This window comes from Ambystoma mexicanum, chromosome 8 (assembly GCF_040938575.1).
Source record: "Ambystoma mexicanum isolate Mex_15411 chromosome 8, UKY_AmexF1_1, whole genome shotgun sequence".
Lineage (NCBI taxonomy): Eukaryota > Metazoa > Chordata > Amphibia > Caudata > Ambystomatidae > Ambystoma > Ambystoma mexicanum.
This window is the reverse complement of record NC_090929.1, coordinates 1,659,118,154-1,659,138,547: the sequence shown is the minus strand read 5'-3', so window position 1 is coordinate 1,659,138,547 and position 20,394 is coordinate 1,659,118,154. Positions and strand designations below refer to the sequence as shown.

Genomic DNA, 20,394 nt, shown 5'->3' with positions numbered 1-20,394 from the left:
AACAAACTTGTGCACCATCTGCTGAATGTGAAGAGCCCTCACCTGAGGAGGAAAACACTGCCCCAGGGACGTGTCGAGCACTGCTCCGATGTACTGGAGCCGCTGCGCTGGTGTCAAATGGGACTTCTTTAAATTGAGGGAGAAGCCTAGCCTGTGAAGGGAGTGGCAGGTGATGGACAGATGATCCAGGACTTGCTCGGGAGAGCTCCCCCTGATCAACCAATCGTCCAGGTAGGGGTACATGTGAATCCCCCCTTTCCTGACAGGCGCTGCCACCACCACCATGAGCTTGGTGAAAACCCTCGGGGCGGAGGTCAATCCGAACGGCAGGACCCGAAACTGAAAGTGCGAGTCGCCAACCGCGACCCTCAGGTACTTCTTGTGCTTGGGATGGATCGGCACATGGAAGTAAGCATCCTTTAGGTCGAGAGACACCAACCAGTCCTGAAGTTGAAGGGCCTGGAGGACTTGAGAAAGAGTCACCATCTTGAACTTGTCCTTCCTGAGGAGTTTGTTCAAACCGCGCAAGTCCATGATGGGTCTCAATCCCCCGTCTTTCTTTGAAATCGAAAAAATAAGGGGAATACCATCCCTTGTTCCTCTCCGCTACAGGCACCAGTTCTATGGCGCCTTTCTCCAGCAGGGCTTGAATTTCCTGCGCAAGGAGCGGATCCGGACTCTTCAAAGAGAGGTTCCCTGGTGGATTGTCGTGAGGCCTCTGCCGAAAAGGAAGACAGTAGCCGTGGGTTATGATCTCCAGAACCCACACATCCGAAGTAATGGCTTGCCACTCTACAAGATGCTGCGCCAGCCTTCCCCCCCAACCGGCGAACCATGGGACCTGGCCTCATGACTGAGTGGTAGCGGCTGCAGCATTTCCTGAGGGCAAAGAGGCAACTGCACGAGCGGCCTTGGCACCTCGAGTACCTTTGTTTCCACCTCTGGCACTCTTTCGATGGCCTCTTTGACTGCTAGCTCCTCTCGCTTTACTGAAGGACGAGTAATAGTGAAAGGAACCTCCCCTCCATTGCTGTCCCCTAGGACGAAAAGGCGGAGGTTGGTGAACTGCAGCGCCCAACGACTTCGCTGCAGCTTTGGAGGTCTGCAACCTCTCAAGGCTCTCCTCAGCCTTGCTGCCAAAAAGGTGTTCACCGTCAAAGGGCATGTTGAGGAGGCAGGACTGCACATCAGGAGCGAACCCAGACTTCCTCAACCACGCAAACCTGCGCATTAACGGTGCTCGCCGCCATGGACCGGCTGACACAATCCGCCAAGTCCAAACCCGACTGAACGGCCTCACACATGGCATCCTTGCCATCCTGAACCATAGCAAGGAAACCATCCCGTTCGTCCCCTTCGGGAATATGATCAGCCGCTAATGCAACACAGTTCCACAGAGTGTGTGTGAAACAAGACAAGGCACATATGGAGTTGGCCGCCTGAAGCACCATACCTCCAGAAGAAAACACTTTCTTCGCCCAGCCGTCAAAACATTTGTCGTCCCTATCCGGAGGGATGGTAGGATACGACGCCTGCTTAGCCGGGGCCGTAGCCGCCTGCACCACCAAACTTTCCAGGGTGGGGTGCCTGGACAAGTAGCAGGGGTCGCTACTGGATGGACGGTATTTTCGTGACAAAGACTTGCACACTGCCGGGAGACTCTCCGGAGCAGTCCAAGCCGCCGCCACCCTTCTCTGTAAAGCCATATGAAAAGGCAAAACCGGGTCAGTGGGTGGACCGAGATCAAGGATGTCCGTGAGATCATCCTGAACGAACTCCCCTGGGGGAGCTGACCAACCCAAGTACTCGGTAACCCGAGGCATAAGGCGCCGATATGACGAATCGGCATGAGTGCCAGGCTCCGGCCGACAAAACTCCACCTCCGGAGAGGTGTCCAGTCCACTGGCATCATGCAGTGACTGCCTCAGGTCATCAAACTGACTATGGGCCAAGATAAGGTCATCCGGAACCGTAACCGGAACCAGGCCGCCATCAGAGCCTTCATCACCCTCTGAAATGTACTCCAGGCGGGGAGAGGAAGACCTCTGCGGACCAAAGCAGTGCCGGACCTTAGCCATAGCCTTTTTAGGGGCAAACCCTGTGCCACGTGGCCCCTCCGACACCACCGGCTCGAAAGGCATCGAGGGCGCCGAGCGAGTCGGCGCCAACAGAAAAGGCGTCGACGTCAGCTGCAACGCCTCCAGCATCTGCGGCGACGACACAGTCCTCGAAGCCAGAGCTCCGAGCGTGTCTCTCGACAACCTGGGCGCCGACGACCCCTCGAGAGAAATCGTCGACGACCTCGGCGCCACAGCCGTCGACGTCTTCTTCGAAGACGGCACAGGATCATGCGGTCTCGAGCGCGTCGAGGACCGGGACCTGGAACGGGCATGGCGAGAACGGCTACCCTTGTCCGAGCGGGACCTCTCCCGCAAGCTGTGCCGACCACCCGAGCCCGAAGGCGTACGGGCGGTGTCTATCGACCGGTGCCGACCGACCCCACTCGGAGGCGCAGACGGACCGGTGCCCTGTGATTCAAGAATCGCTAGCATCTGCTTCCCGAAGGAAGCCCATTCCTCCGGTGTCGCTTGCATGGAGGGATAAGCGACCCGCCGACGGGCAAAGTCCTCGGAAGAGGACGGGGAAGGCGACCTATGCCGGCGCTTCCTGGAATGCCTAGAAGAGGCGGAGGAGTGGCGAGACCGACTCCTGGAGAGTCACCCCTCGAGTCATCGGTCGAAAGCCCTGCAGACCTCGACTTCCGGGGCTTAGACACCCGACCTACCGACAGTTTCTTCTTGCGTTTTCAGAAGGCCTTCGCAGTGAGCGACTGGCAGTCGACACAGTCGTCCGTATCGTGGGCCTCCCCGAGGCACCAGAGGCAGGCGTCGTGCGAGTCCATGACCAACATCTTGGACCCACAGTCCCCGCAGTTCTTGAAGCCCGGACGCGGGGACGAAGATGAAAAAGACATTGCCACAAACAGGTCTTCACACCAACCGAACAGGTTCAACGAACCGAGAAAGAAAACAGCAACTCCGACGAGTCGAGGCGTACCGAGATTCACGAAGCAAACACATTTGCGGAAAAAACGGAACTGAGGCTATGGGCGTCGTGCGTCCTACTTATCACATCGGGTGACGTCGGCAGTCGGAGGAGGTCCTCGGGGACGGTACATCGACGTCATCAACGCAGGACGCAGACGCCAAAGATTTTCCGAAGCAGCACAGCTGTGGACATTACCTGTCATAGATATGGAATACGTCGGAGGACCCAATCCCCTCGAAACATAGCTACAGAGGAAACGAGGAGTGTGACAATGCTGTACAGGACTCTGCACACTCCTGGCTGCTTTTGATGCGCCTCCACCTCTAATGTGGAGGTACATTCTGTAAAGTTGGCCACCTTAAAAACACCCATGAGCGGCGGTCCATAAAAACTGAATTTTTACACCCAAGCCATGTAGTCTTTAATTGCCTGTTGAGAAATCTGTAGTAGGTTCAGCACGAATCTCGCTGGCAGGATTATTATCCTGGTCTCCATGGAAGCAAGAAAGGGTGAGGCGCAACAGGGTCGGAACAGCACAGAACCAGGGCTTGAGGCACAAGCACTGGTGCATTAACGAGTGGATTGGCATTCACATTCTAAGCATGCTTTACCCAGCCCCATTGCTCTCCGGCCAGGCACCCTATTCTTCAGTTCAGCATTAAAGTGATCAGGAACAAGCCTCCCAGCCTGGCATTGGTATTTTGCACAGGCCTTATGCATTTGCCATTGCGTAACACCCTTTCAGCGGCTTTGTGCCGGGCTTCAACCTCCTCAGACAAAAACAAGGAAGCCGGACTGGCCGTCTCACTCCATTTAGCAGTTCATGTGCTGCCACAAATTGCATCCATCGACTTCTAGACCAACCCCTTAAAACATTTTATTTATGGTGTTTAGGCTTCTACAAAACCTCTCACAATGTACAAAAAGATAATCTATCCACTGGCACCCCAATAAAACCATGAGCATGATAATTCAACACTTAAAGCCATTTAAACTAGGACCCCTACTGCAATGTACTACTGACTCCACGGCACCTTACTTGCCAATAATGGGCATCCTTCTTTCTGCTCCAGATCAAATTTTGTTTGATCAAAAAACAAACTTGGATGCATTGTCTCGGGAGGATAGCTCAGGGGCAATGTGCTCGCCTTGGAAGCAAGACGACACGGAGCAGCACAGGTTCGATGCCCGGGTCCACGCTTAGAAACCTCTGGGCATTAAGCGCGTTATAAATAACCCATCATCATGCACACCTTTGATTGTATACCCGTGTATACCTGAATGTAGGTTTCGCTGTTCTGGTCACCTACCTTCACCAGCGTGCCCTTTCCCCGGTTTCCTTTTCACCCCACAGACCATGGTGTGACTGCCAACCTGGGCGGGCTCAAAGTTTATCCCTATTCAGACAAGGCTCTGTGCTTCAAGACCACTAGGATGGTGATGTCAATGCAAAATGGGTGGCCTGTGTGGTCCACCGATGTGGATGGTCATATGTTTGAGGTACCACTTCGGCAGTTAGGATTTTTATTAACACTGGTCTCAAATTGGGAAGTACATTGATAATAAAGGAATGATGTTTCCTGCTCATTGTAGTGCTGCATGTGCAGTGATTCAAATGAAGTCTCAGGTACATAATCCCTGGGCGTATAAGGAAGACGTTAGGTTGGCAGTGTCGTTTGGTGCTTTTATACCAGGGGGGTCCTAAGTGACACCCAGCTGGTATCCTACTCCTAACTACCTAAGTGGTTCCTCAAACATAGAACCATCTGCATCAGTGTACCTCACAGGCCCCCCATTTTGCCTTGATAAAGACCCTTCCTTTGGTCGAAACACGTGTTGGTTGTTCAGTTCATGAATATTGGTGATTCACTCTATAAACCATTGTCATCTATGACCAGTCTAACACACAGACTGCTCTAGCCTGATGGCACAATACAATTGAAAACTTGAAATGTACCAGCACCAACTGGCCATTGAAACACGGTCACAATTATTTTGAAAATCAACTGCTTGCGCAAAGTTGCCTCTGGTACTTTCTTTACCTCGGGGCAGCTCGAGTGTGGCTCCCTACCAAGGCACATGCAGCAGGCAGAACGACCACAACCTCATTAGACCAGATCCAAGCCCGGCGCAGGTGATACACAAGTTCATAACCCGCCCTGCTTGCTTCAACTTTCCCATATGTTTCGCTTAATGGGCCATCGTCATGAGGTCCAGTGGGCACATCTGGAATAGAGGGCTACTGCCACCCCCGTACCTCACATGCCCTTTCTGTTTCGGGTGGATAGATTGTCTGGGGGTACTCCCCTTCCCTCAATCCATGCCACATTTCATTACTGGTTTACAGCACTCAAGTTATGGGGTATAAAACCGGGCTGGACCCCTCTCTCCCCAGTTTTTGGTAACTGTTTTTTCACCAGGACGGTTAGGCAGACATTGGGGACTGGATACAACAGGGTGGCCTATGACGTTGTTTGATCTTTACACAATTGGGCTCACCCCTACTTTTGGAATGTCAGAAAAAATGTAAAATGGGCAATTTGGTGCACTTCCAATACTCACAGCTATGCCATTGAATCATAAATACTGAGGTTTGGGCCGCTGGAGTCTGTCAGATGACCTCCCCTGGAAGTACTATTGCATAGTCTTTAAAAGCAAACTCTAAGCTTTTTAGAAACATTTGAAAAGGGCAGATCACTGCGAGAAACTTCGCTAGCCAGCAGATGTTTGGAAGATCATGGGTTTGCATTTGGGCAAGTAGGCACAAGATCTCCTGCAACTGTTTCATAAAAGAATGCACTTATAAATGCGTGTTTCAGGTGATACTCCCATCCCTTGGATCTCTATAGAATGATCCCCCTATTCTCACCCATGATCTAGAGGATGCAGGAAGATGTGTAAGTTAGCACACGGGTTGGTTCGGTCCACAGTCTCCGATATTCTGTAAAGAGGCGTTTACTAAAATAAAAGCTATGCAAGATTCAGATTCCTCCGGATTCAGGAATCGTGTTATTAGGCAACACTTAGGAGGGAGCATATCCAGTATCGGGCCACACTTTGTATATTATCTCTCAATTATTTAAGGTAGCAGAACTAAGTTTAGACCAGAACTGTAAGAGCCCAGCCCGTCCAGTTTTAGGTCATGGTTGTGTTAAACATGGGGGATTTTATAGCAATGGAATAGATTACTGTACTGCTATAGGACAGCTTTGCAAATTAATTACAGGTCTTGGTTTCCCTTTATCGATTATTGCAAGGACTACATTTAAACCTTTGTTGCTCTGACATTTCCCTCTGTTGTAGCACTGTAATTCTGGGGGGTTGGTGGGGAGAGGAGGGTTATTAAACTATTTTCCAGTGTTGCGTCCGACTTGCCCTATTTTGTATTGCATTGCTGCTGTCGAACCTTAGAAAATAATAAAGATTTGGACCGATATCATTGTATTCATCTTTTATAGCATGCTTAATACTGGAGACCAGTCTCTAAGCGCAGGACCTGGATTCGCCCCGGTGTTGCTCTGCATTTTCTTGCTTCAAAGACAAAGGAGTTGCTCCTGAGCTATCCTCCTAGCCCTTTCATGGTCCAAACCTCTGGCATCCTGGAAAAAGCCTAGTTATCATGAAATGAACAGGTACCAGGAGTGACTTGTGAATCCCAAGTGGTGCCATACAGTCCTAACTACGTGACATGGACTGTGTGTGTTTGGAAATGTGCGTAAATGAGCATTCGGACACACCCAGAAAATATCTAACGCCTAATGGGTTTCATAAAATGGACAAAAGGTTAGTTTCCATCTCATCTGGCAGCTTTATTCGCACAATGATATGTACAAGGTCCGGGTTACCTAGTGGTAACGCCTTCCTATTGGGTGATGCCGATTCCCAGGAGATGCTTTTACCATCGGCACATCAAACATTCATTTCAATCCCTGACTGTTGTCTACCAAGGCAGAGGAGGGCTTCCCCATAGAGTAGCACCCCTCCTACAAATCAAGCCTGCACAACAAAAGCTGAAGTAGAACATGGCAGCTGTACAAATGTACACCCAAATCAAATAGTTCAAAGCCGTCTTTAGCGGTGGAGTGGCCATAGAATACGGCAGAGGTTACATTGTAAAATGTGTGAATTTGCACCAATACATTCAACGTTTAAATTGAATTAGGAAATGGTCATAACATGCTTACTCTGGCACTGTTTATAGCTTTAAATTCCGCACAAACACTAGACAAATCTTAACTCACATAATTAAAATACACAACACAGATTTATTCAATACATACACAGCTCTAAATCGTGATAACTGGTGATCTAATCAATTGTTGTTGGTATGAATATTGTTTAAAGTTAATTTCTCTGTTAAATGTCACTGCTGACTAAGCACCTTTATCCAGAACAAGGCATATATGGAAAAATGACAATCTTGCTATTGGCTGTAAACGAGACCATCAGGACCATGAGAAGATCTCCCTTAAAAGTCCAACATCTTGTTTTTTCCCCGGATTCATTCCACAGCTCCCAGAGAGATGCCACAAAACCAGTACACCCCAACAATAATCTCCCGTCACCTACCTTCTTCAATGCTGCGGGATCTTGCACGTGCATAGCTGCAATGTAGAACCAAGTCCTTTTATACTGGCCGAAGAGGAAGGGGTGCAGGCCTTCATTCTCATGTGCCAGGCAGCACTTCCTAAGCAGCAGGCCCCGGAGCTCGGCCGTGACGGATGGATAGCACCAGACCCAGAGCGTGTCTCCATTTGTATCTTTTTCTAGAGTGGAAAAGGGCAGCGATTAGACGCATTGCAACCCCCCGCCATCTCTGCTAGTAAGACCGACATGAGACCATACTACACATCCTCCACATCTGCCTGCGACATAGTAGGATTGGTCATCCACAATGTGCAATGCTACGTACCCCAATTGCAGGGTGTGTACGATGGAAGTCCTTTAGAGATTGCAAGGGGTATCGCATGGTGGCTCTAGGTACCCATATCATGCTGTTCTAGATATTGCATGGTTGGCATTAGGAACAGAAAGCAAACCTTGGAAGAGCCGAGTTTAGGTTCTTCCGTTCCTACACCATGTCCATCTACTACCCCCACAGCAGCTTCTTAATGGCTACTCAGGGGCTAGGGGCGGGAACTCCTCTTCCCATCCTCACTTGTTTGATGAATGAGCAACAGAACACACAAGAGGCAGAAATTCGGTTGAACACCGTTATTAACTTGGCCAGGATGGGTGATGATGGGGGTCTGTAAATCCTGGGGGCAGCAAACTAAAATATTAAAGAAGGAACACAGGGTTGGCAGTGAGTAAGAGCAAAACATTCTCTGGGTAGGATTTTAATTGAAGACGTGCCAGAGTCTTGTGGACACTTCCACCCAGTGTTGAAATTAATTAAAACAATATAGATTCCAGACTAGTCACTTGCGTCTATGTCCTTCTGGTTTATTTGATTTTGAGAAGTTGACACCCATTTCATTGTTGTTAAAACAATTATTCAAAAAGAAGCGGGTACGCATTTAATGCCCAACTGGTGCTTTCACAAAGTGATCAATTTTATATTTTAAGGTAATTTGTCTATACCAGTGCTTTCCCTTTTGCAGTAATAGGAGTAGTAGTATGGTAACTGGTGTATATAGCCTTCCATCTAACCATTTGATGGAAGGCTCTACTACCAATGTATTAAAAGTCAAGTTAGTAGTATAGAACCCATTTTGTTTTAAAAACGAATAATAGATTCCAAGATGGCCACCGCGCATATAAAAGGGTAAAGAGTGAGCTCCTCCTGCATGCTTTTAAGAAGAAAGTAATAAAGAGTCCCCTGCCTGCAGAAGACGTCTATTACACCGCCCTATATGATCCAGATGCGGAGCATAGCAAAAGAAACGCTACTGGCTGACTGCGACCATAGCGAGAGATTGGAGGTTTGTGGCAGATAGTGAGCGGAGCAACGCTGAATGAAGGTGGACCCAGGAGAGAAGTCATAGGACCTAGGAGCCCTTCACTATGTGGAAACATAGGGCCTCAACAACGGCCGAGGAGTGAGGGATGACTTGTCATCCAAGTAAACTTTGGTAGTGGGGACACAGTACTGCAGGATCCGCGAACCCGATCCCCGACCACTGCAGTTGGCACCCCCCTTCGTTTTGGGACTGAGAACGTAGGCCAGGAGAAGTTATCAATATGGAGCAGTAAGATGCCTCCTCCGATCCCACACAGCCAGAACAGAACACACACACACCTCTCACTTCATTAAACTTCCCTCATCCGGACGTACCAGTCAGCCACTGTGCGCACTCATGTGTGGCAGGGGCTTGACAGATCGATTTAAAAAGACTGCTCTGAGCGGGCTTTCTAAATCGATCTTTTTTAAATAAAAACTTTTTTCATTCATGATCGCCTTCATATTCCTAAGACATAGCGGGCAGGGGACAGTCCAGAATTGGATCAATAGTTAAAGCCTTTGTCCAGGGGTGACCCAGGGAAAACTAGGAGAAATAACAAACAGAGACCCCCATCATGACGAAATGGCATCAGCTGAAAATAAATCTACTGTACACAACATTCATTATACTGCACCAGGGGAGTTCTAGCAAAACGACATAGCAGTACCTCCGTGGAGGCAAAGTAACACTAGGAATTGCAACACAACTTTGTTCCTTGCCAGCGTCCTCTTAGAAAGACAGGTGAACAAACTGACAGGAGGGTAGTGTGCGTATCATGAGGACTTAGGAAACTATCCAGATATGTCAATACCAACAAGCCAACAGCAGAACCATCGGATGTAGTCGGCAGTGATGACCTTCATTATCCAGACCTTTTGACTTGCACTACGTGGGGACGTGACAGGGTTTCCCCACCAACCCCCTCTTGGCATTTGCCCCAAATTCGTTAATAGTCACAAATGCATGTTTGAGAACATGTTCCAAAAAATGTCATTTGTAAACATTTCAGCATACAAATTGCAACAAATCGTCCATTGGCAGCCAATTTTCCCTTTCTGCCTTGTTCAAGATGATATACCATGCACAAGTAATCATTTCCTTACTCTCAGAAACGGTCTCGCGAGACTGGCCTGCCCCAGACATTACCCCGTCCCCTGCCGGACTCCATACCTATCACCCACCCCCTTATCATTTCCACCCAGTTCAAACCACACTTAGTCTCAACACCCTCACTATACTATACTATACTTTGGGGAGAGCCTTCTCCATCAGTTCCAACAGCTGAACCCCTGTCCATCCCTAAACGCAGAGTAGGCCTCAAAACCTACCCCATCAAAGGGAATGCTAGAACACTTCGCCTAAGATCACGTACCAAAGTACTCCACCATAGCATTACACCCTCTTTTGTGACTTCCAAACTGCCCAAACCTAAGGATCACTGGAAAAATAAAAAGCACGATCCTCCTACTGCTGAGAACACCAAAAGAATTCCCAATGCTCCCTCCTCTCAAATGACTAAGCCCGCTCCTATAGTGGAACCCAAGCCTCCAATCAGCCTCAAAAGCGCCCTCATCAACGCCCGATCCTTAGAAGCTCACGCTATCGAAATACACAACCTAATCATTGAACAAAACCTGGACCTGTTAGTAATCACAGAATCATGGCTTCATCAAGCCTCAGGGCCACACTGGCTATCCCACCGGACTACTCCATCCTCAGAACTGATAGAACCAATTCCATAGGAGGTGGGGTAGCCATCATAGCTAAGAATAACCTACAAATTAGATCAAGCTCCATCAAAGAAATTGCAGGGTATGAATTACTGCTAGCCAAACTCGGCATGAATGAAAATACCACAATCAATATCGTGGTGATCTACAGAACCCCCAGTTCAAATAGCCACCCAGAAATAGACATCCCATTACTACTTGTGCCCATCTTAAACCCCAATATAAAATGCACCTTGGGGACCTGAATCTAGGATTCAACGATGACCAAGATTTGAAAGCGGAAGCACTATACTCAGCACTCAAAGACATGAACTTCAGCCAACTTGTTAATGCTCCCACACACATCAAGGGCAGAACCCTTGATTGGATCCTCACTCTTAACACCAAACTCACTATAGGCCAAATTACTCCACTTAGCTGGACGGACCATTTCTGCATAGAATTCACTCTAAGGAATGATGATCCCTGTCCTCCTAAGGCCAAAGTAATGGATACCTTTGAAGGTAGAAACCCCCGGAAGCTCACTGTAGAGAACTTTGACCCTAACCTGAACAAAACACTTGAATCTCATTCAGTCGTCAGCAGTGATCCTATCACTATTGCCGAGTACTATCACAAATGCCTCTCCCTTACTATTGACGAAGTAGCTCCCATCACAACCAAAACGTGACGTGCCAACAAAAAAACAAATTTCTGGTTTAACGAAGAACTAGCTTCTCTAAGAAGGACCAAACGCTCTCTTGAACACACCCACAGTAAACACCCCACTCCTGACTCGGCCAAAGCCTTTAAGGACGCTAATAAAATCTACAAAACAGCCGTCATTTCCCACAAAGCTAATTCCTACAACACTCGCATCAGCAATGCAGCTTCAAACTCGAAAGAACTCTTCTCTATCCTTAGAGAATTAGAAAATCCCCATCCAACCGCAATGTCCACCAATTCCAGTAAAGAATGGTGTACCATCATACAAGATACGCTTGCCTCCAAAATTGCTCTGCTCCAGAATAAAATAACCACTAAAAGACTATTAGCAGATACAAATACCTCAACCCCAATCCCCTCCCCACCCTTAACGATAACCCAACACCCTATTCCATTTTACCCGTCACCCAAGAACTAGTGTTTAATACTATCTCTAAGCTAAAAGCCTCTAATGGAGATACCGTCCCAGTCAAATTAGTCAAAGCATGTGCCTCCACCTTGACCCCTACTATCACCAACTTTGTCAATTCCTCCTTCAACTCCAATACAGTACCAGTCAGCATCAAAGAAGCCTGGGTTACCCCACTTCTAAAAAAAACAACACTGGACCCCACTATACCGACTAATTATCATCCTATAACCACAGTCCCATTCCTACTTAAAATCATCGACAAAATAGCTTATAATCAAATCCAAGCACACCTGAAACAGTACTAGCTCCTCGGTACCAGACAATCAGGCTTTAGGCCTAATCATAGCATGGAAACAGCACTCCTGGACCTCAAAATCCAGATGGATGCTATCAGAGATTCGGGGAAACTCTGCGTACTCCTGCTATTAGATCTCTCCGCAGCATTTGACCTCGTAGACCATGATAAACTATGCACCTCACTTGCTACGGACTTCATCTTTTCTAGCGATGCCAATGCATGGGTGAAATCCTTCTTAACCGATCACACTTCCAGAGTATCCATAGGAAAGGAAGCTGCCGACCCCATCCAATGGGACATTAACAAAAAATTGGAAAGCTACCAACAGGATTTAGAAGCTCGAAAAATAAGAAAATTCAGCAGAGGTGCATATGATTATCTCAATAACGAGGTATACACTTGGGCAGACAAGTATCAACAAAAAGGCCCACGCCCCAATAAACCCTCCAGTGGTAATAGTAGCTCTGAATCAGACACTCAAGAGCAAGGAGACAACACAACTACAGACCACCAAACCGCAAACACATCAGAGAACGAAACAAGACAAACACAATCAAAAGTACAGCTAATTCCGTTTTTTTAGACAGAGGAAGAGGACAAGGAGAGGGAGGAAGAAGAAATCGGGGGATATTAACAAGGCTACAAATGAATCGGACTTAGTGGTCAATTCCTCCGAAAGAATTCTTTCCTGTCGAGAGATACAGACTCTTGAGAAAGGTTTGAAATTTGTGCCTACGTACAGCACCAACAGATTTCAAACACAAGTTGAATTATACAAACTTGTTCGCAAACTGAAACTGAAGACATTCTTTGCTGAAACTACACCATCAACCACAACATCTGCAACAACCACTGAGTATCTCGAGTTCAAACCTAACAGCACTTTTTGTCCACCAATCGGTGTACCTGCAATAGACATTTTTCAAAAGATGGTACTTAGTGATTTGAAGATGATACAATTTCACGCACCTAAGAGGTACAATCTAAATAGAGACGAACTATCGCAAATCAAAACTCTGTTCACTGATGATACCATCAACATCCGACCAGCTGATAAGTGTGGAGCTATAGTGATCCAGGACACAACACAGTATCACGAGGAATGTCTACGGCAACTATCAGACACCAATACGTACAAGCAATTACAACATGATCCAACGCAAGACATCAAGAGAGAATTAGAGGAGATCCTAGACAGGGCTGTTGAGGACGAATGGATCAGTATGAAAACCAGAGCATACCTGTTGACCACACACCCGGTATAGCCCCATTTATATAACTTGCCGAAAATGCACAAACGTCTTGACAACCCACCAGGGAGGCCCATAGTGGCTGCGACACAAAGTATCTTGCAACCTCTCGGGACCTATATCGACTTCTTCCTGCAACCCATTATTCAAGCAACACCTACATATGTGAAAACACCACCTATTTTCTCAGAATATTGTATGCGATCACATTATCAACAGATGATATACTATACACAATTGATGTTTTCAGCCTATACACTAGCATCCCTCCCAACCTTGGACAAGAAGCAGTTGAGGCCTTATTACTGCAAACAGGGGCAATTGGAGCCAATAAAGAATTTCTTATTAGCCTTCTGGACTTCATTTCCAAACATTCTTGCTTTAAGTATGATGGCAAATATTACTCACAAAAACTAAACTAAAACACCAAGGGTTAATTTTACTTCTACCTTAATCAAGGTTAAATTTCAATTCTTACCGAGAATTACAAGATTATTGTCACACTCAATCACGGTCTATAGAGGAAGTGGTTTTACAAAACATAGTTTAATATGCACAAACATTTCATCTGACTATTGAAGCAGTAAAGACAATTCTTCAGTGTATAAATGATTCTTTTCAACATCAAAAAAAGTGTCCATTAAATCATTTCTAAAAGTTAAAATACAGTACCAAGTGTATAAATCACAAACGAGTGAGTACATAAGGCATTTTACATTAGATAATGCCTTTTCAATGGATTGTTCTAGTGCTGTATCTGTGCACCAGTGTATAAGTATTTTAATGGCCACTATAGTGCCAGCATATAGAAAAGAAAAAAAAAAAAACCCAAAACACTTGTACTATTATCACACAATTTTAAAGTACCACAGGCGCCTCACAAGAGGGGTCCTGTTTAACACCTAAAACCTTTTATATAGACAACATACACAATATGATGTCAACTATGTATAACACAGTCTATGTCAGCAATTTATTGCATAGATCTAAAAAAACACATGAGACCTGCTCATGCTAAATCAGGGTCGACCGGTTTCATAACCGTAACTTATTGTGGTCATCTTCATCAGGACTTTTAATTAAGAAGGTCTTGACTGCCTGTCTAGGGTCGCTGTCTTGCACCCCTCCGTGTGTGTTTCTATTCCTATAGATTATAGTTCAAAGGAAACAAAAAAAGGGGGATGGTCTTAATATGTGCCATTCAAACTTCTATGAGTCTATACTGCTATGCATATATTACTTTTAAATTGTATTCAAGAATATCATTAGGCTTTCTTACTATTGGACAAATGATTGTGTCCAAGACATGTGCCTATTATTACATTTAACATCAAAGGGAAGAGGGGGGGGGGGGGGAGGGTTAAGGGGTAGGTGGGGGTTGGTTGTGTACAAACATGCACGGGAACATCTCCACATTCTAATCATTTGGTTGTGAATGGAGGTGAGAAAAAGGGGGGGGGGGGTTGGCTACCCGTGGTGAAATGACCTTATAGCCCATATTAATCTGTGCGTTAACTTACCGCACTTAGCTGAAGAGCGTCACTGCTCTTGGGTGTCTAGGGACTAAACGCTTCCTGATGTGGAAGTACTCGATGTCATGCTCTAAGGTTATAGAGTAGACTCATGTACACCCTATAAAAATACATGATGCTTTTATTTACGAAATTTCCACTCGAAAAACGGCCGTTTTTTTAAAAAAACTGCCGTTTTTTTAAAAAGACAATGCAAGACTTATAAATTGCTGTCTCTTACCTTGCTAGCTCTGTTGAGTGTCTGTATCAGTGCTTTAATGCAACTGCACCAAAAATCGTGGGCTGGAAATTGCTTTTACACTCTGCACCTGCCAAGCTAGTACCTACATAGGAAAACGACGCTCTTCGGGCCATGGAAAACTCTATGCCCGGTCGGCCATTTTAGTGCAGGAAAAACGAGGAGGCCATATTAAGTCGGGCTTCAGAGATGTATGTGTCCGAGGGCCTCCCAGTATAAGAGGTTCCTTCTAATGGCAATCGCTATGATTTTTACAAGTGAAACAAATGGATACAAGTCCATTGTTGTAAAACAATGAATTAATATATTACTATATAAGTAAAAATTTTAGTAAAAATCTAACTTTTTGAATTTAAGCGCTCTCACCGCTGGAGGCATCTGAATATGGCCCGTGATCTCTCTGCTCATATTTTCAATGTCTTAAAATGGTGTCTAATGTACTATTTATTCATATTGGTACTGTATCTTTCAAAAGAAGTCAGCATTGTGCAATCATATTATTTTCCTTCCCATAAATAAGACTGTTCAAAAATGAAGACAAAAAGGAAAAAAAGCACTTTTTCAATGTCAATCTCAAGTATAAACACAAAAATCCAATAATCTACAGGCTGCTGATACCTATTGATGGACACTGGCAATACGTGTGATACATTGTTTTTTCATGACTAGCAGACACATTTATACTTTCTAAAACAGGATACCCAGGCTCAATGACATAGTCAGACTCAACAGTGTGGCATGTTCCTAAATACAAATGTATGTTCAAAATATTATTTTCTACATCATACATTAATTGAGATCATGTCTCACAGGTTTTCTATATTTTTGACTTCCAGATAGTTATGGGTGCTGTCTAGAAGATGGATAGAACTAAATGCATTCAATCCTTAGTTTTGCCGTAATAAGGGCTCTGTGATGTATAATGCTTTTAGGTGGAAAGGACAGCTAGCTCATTCCACTGGATGGATTCATTGAGTCCTTTCTTATGGGTATTGAGCCTAAATATCCAGTTTTGCTCTCTCCTAAAGAGTATATTCTGGAGATTACCACCCCGTTTGGGAATATTGATTTTTTCAATTATTGTCCATTTAAATGATTCCGGGCTATGTCCTTTTGTGATAAAATGATTTACCATGGGCGCTGTCAACTTTTTAGTCCTTAGGCACGAGCGATGTTCAATCATGCGCTTCTTAATGGGTCTCATAGTCATCCCTACATATTTAAGATTGCAGGGGCATTTGATGAGGTAGATCACTCCCGCGGTGTTACAATTGGTAAGTTGTCGTTGTATCCAAGGAGTGCGGAGCCCCACATCTATTTCTTTTGTGCGCTCAGTTTGTGAGCACATTGAACAAGAGCCACATGGGGAGTGTCCTGTAGGAGCTGTACTTTGCCATATTGTTACAGGGTTGTTATCTCTTTTGTCTCTGAAGGTCTTAACTAACTTATCCCGGATATTACTCCTCCTTTTAATGGCAAATTTAGGCTCTTCCAGATGGTGTTGGCCTGTGTTCAGAATTGGCCATAGGTTCTTGATTTCCTTTTTTAGTCTGTTCAGCATAGGGGAGTAACTCATGACTGCCATGATGTTATTTTTAGCCAGTGGTTTTGGATGTTGTTGAAGAGTGACACTCCTTGGAATGTTTCGGGCTCTCTTGTATGTAGAGTCGATAATCCTCTTGGGATACCCTCTATGGGCCAGTTGTTTTTTGAGGCCTTTTCCTTGTTCTTCATAGTCTGAAATCTGAGTACAGATTCTTCTATGTCGGAGAAATTGTCCAAATGCAAGGTTATCTTTTAATGCCTGTGGGTGATAGCTTGAGTAGGTCAAGAGTGAATTCCTGTCTGTGGCCTTCTTATATACTCTTGAGCATAGTTTGTCTTGTACCACCATAATATCAAGATCCAAAAAATGTATAGTGTTTTTATCAAATTCTATAGTGAACTTGAGAAACGGATTAAGTGAATTAAGCCACGTGTGAAATCTGTGTAGTTCCGCTTCTGTGCCTCTGAAGATCATAAACACGTCATCTATGTACCTCTTCCATAGGATTATTTGATCCAAGTAAGGATTAGTAGGAGGATAGATGACATCACATTCAAAGGCATTAACAAAGAGATTAGCCAGGCTTGGCGCAAAAGTGGCCCCCATAGCAGTTCCAGAGATCTGCTGATAAAAAGTTTCATTGCAGATGAAATAATTTCTGGTAAGAGCTATTTCAGCAAGTTGTATTATCAACCCTGAAGGAGTACTATGTAGGTCGATGCCAGATTCCAGTAGGCGTTGTACCATGGAAAGTGTAGCTTGTTGTGGTATTTTCGTATACAACGACTCTATGTCCATGGTAACTAGCCATTCTATCTCTTGATTGTAAGTAATGGAATCCAGGAGATGTAGCATTGCTGTAGAGTCCTTCACATATGCACGCATTTTTTGAACTTCGTCTTTGATGAAAAAGTCAACGAATTGAGAAAGAGGTTCTAGAACTGACTGGATGCCCGATACTATAGGTCTACCGGGAGGTGGAATTATTCCTTTGTGAATTTTTGGAGTAGCGTAAAAGGCTGGTATACGAGGGTGAGGCGGTGTAAGAAAAGCTGCTTCTTTTGCGCTTATATATCCCTCTGCTTCTGCTTCTTCAATTATGATGTTAATTTGACTTTGCAGTTGCTTGGTCGGATTGCTCGGAAGTATGCGGTAACTAGTGCGATCTTGTAAGAGCGTCTGGACCATATTATCATAGTCAGCCTTATCCATCACAACAGTTGCTCCCCCTTTGTCCGCTGGCTTAATCACAATTGATTCATTATCTGCCAAGGTTTTTATTGCAGCTGTTTGTTGTTTTGTGCAGTTGGAGTGTATGAAAGGGATGTTCTCTTCTAATTCGCTAATTCTCTTGAGCAAAGCTTGCTCAAAGGTCGTAGATTCAACTGTGTTGGAAGAATAAGGGGGGTAAAATTGAGACGGTGGTTTCAAGCCGGTAGCGTCTAGTATGCCTGGCGTATTATCATCAAAAAATTGTTTTAACCTGATTTTTCTCATCAACTGACTGACTTCTATTCTTGTTTGAAAAGGATCATAGTATGCTGTTGGCACAAAAGACAAACCTTTTTGTAACACCTCATCCTCTGCTTTTGTGAGTATGTATGTAGATAAATTCACCACTAGCGAGTCATCGGTTGTTGGAGGCCTCTCCCTCTGCTGCGAGTGACTATCGTGGGGTGTCCTTGCCACCGCTGGTTGCCTCTGTTGCCTCCTCGTTGTCCTAAAAAAGGGGCATTAGTGGGAGCTCCCAAGGCCGGATTGGAGGTAAATCTTACTCTTGAGATGCCAGAACCATTGGATGATCCAGATGAAGAGCCTGATCTATTCCTGTTGTTTCCTCTCTGCATATTCTGAAATCTAAGTTGTGCTGCATCACGTCTAGCCTGTATTGCGTCATCTGAGAAGCAATCAACTCCCACATATGGATATATTTTTTCATGGGAAAAAGCTGCCAGGTCTTTTTTCAATTTTGTCAATTTTTTATTCAGATTCAGGTCTTTGAATTCTTTCAAAGATGTTTCTAACGTCAGTAATTTGGCATTATAAATGTCCAGTGAGATCTTGAGTTTCAAAGCGTCACTTTTATCGTTAAGTTCTTTCATCAGTTGTTCTGTGACTTTTTTGGCCGTATTGATTATAAGAATTAGCCAGTCTCTGGTACATTTGTTCGCTATATGGGAGTAGTTTCTTACCTGTAACTCCATTTCTCCAGCATTGGTATCTTTCATGGATTCACATGCTTAGAATATTCCCCGTCGTCAGACTGGGAACCCTCGGTACACATATATATAGTCATTTCCAATAGGAAAAACTTCTGCCCTATCCCCGTCTGCGTCCTCTACGGGGCCGCCCACGTACGCCCCGTTGGACGTGATGGTATATAAGCCCCGCCCCCGCGGGTCCCTTCAGATTTCGACCCCTCCAAGATAACGGGGGGAAAACTTGCTTACATACCAATCTTCCACATTGCAGTCCGGGGAGGCCGGAGGGCGCATGTGAATCCATGAAAGATACCAATGCTGGAGAAATGGAGTTACAGGTAAGAAACTACTCCCTTCTCCAGCATTGGATCTTTCATGGATTCACATGCTTAGAATAGATTGTAAAGCAGTAACATCAAGAAGGAGGTGAGAGTGCAATGTAACTTACATTCGTAGAGACACCCCCAAACACTACCGTTTACACCATGTATGTAAGCAACAACTTATTATACTGATACGAAACGGATTTCCGCCATACAATGCTATGTCATATGACTCAGTATGCACCCCTTGCGCACATATCTACCCAACCACTTATGTTTAGGTCAATAAACTATGCACATTCATGTATACACTCTGAAAAACCAGCTGAGGCCAAATAATAATAGGCAGCATTCTTTTTGAAACTTTGGCTTACCTCATTGAAAAAGGTGGCGAAGCACTGCCCTTCCCATTTGTACCTCATCCGCGTGCTGCTTTTCCAGGCAGTAGTGGCGCGTAAACGTGTGCGGAACAGACCATGCCGCCGCCTGGCAGATGTCCGTCAGCGGAATTCCTGCCCATAGAGCCACGGAGGAAGATGTCGATCTCGTGGAATGGGCTCTGGGACGATGTAGTAGAGGTCTCCCGGCCTTGGAATGACACAGGGTAATCGCCGAGGAGACCCAGCGAGCCAGACCTTGTTTGGAGATAGCCTTACCCCTAGCCGAGGGGCCGTAGGCGTCGAATAGCTGTCTGGTGGCTCTGATATCTTGCGTTTTTTGCAGGTAAAATTTTAGCGCCCTTTTGACGTCCAGAGTGTGAAGAGCCTTCTCCGCCGTCGACGAAGGAGATGCAAAGAAAGTAGGGAGTACCAGGGTCGAGTGCTTATGATAGACCGACGGTACTTTTGGGATGAATGAAGGGTTAGTTGATAAAATAACTTTGTCCTTAAAGAACCTCAGATATGGAGGGTCTATGACCAGTGCCTGTAGTTCCGACATTCTTCTAGCCGAAGTGATGGCAACTAGGAACGCGAGTTTCCAAGATAGAAATTGTAGAGATGAAGAGGACATTGGCTCAAAGGGAGGCTTCATTAAGGCAGCTAGAACCGTGTTCAGAGTCCGCTCTCCGCAAGATGAAGAAGATACGGGAGGATTTGCTCCGGAGTTACTTCCAAAGGTTGTATATTTTGTTGTGTTTGACACCATATACAGAACCTTTTCCATTT

The 20,394-nt window shown here is 45.5% G+C and overlaps 1 protein-coding gene across 1 annotated transcript in view; it reads right to left on the bottom strand.

The window, feature by feature from the left end:
• The window catches only part of DENND10 (DENN domain containing 10), a 236,386-nt gene that overhangs the window by 76,857 nt on the left and 139,135 nt on the right, over positions 1-20,394 (bottom strand). Inside the window, exon 2 of the mRNA XM_069611927.1 lies at positions 7,618-7,814. Within this exon, the coding sequence (XP_069468028.1) occupies positions 7,618-7,814 (197 nt within the window). The remainder of the gene's footprint in view (positions 1-7,617; positions 7,815-20,394) is intronic.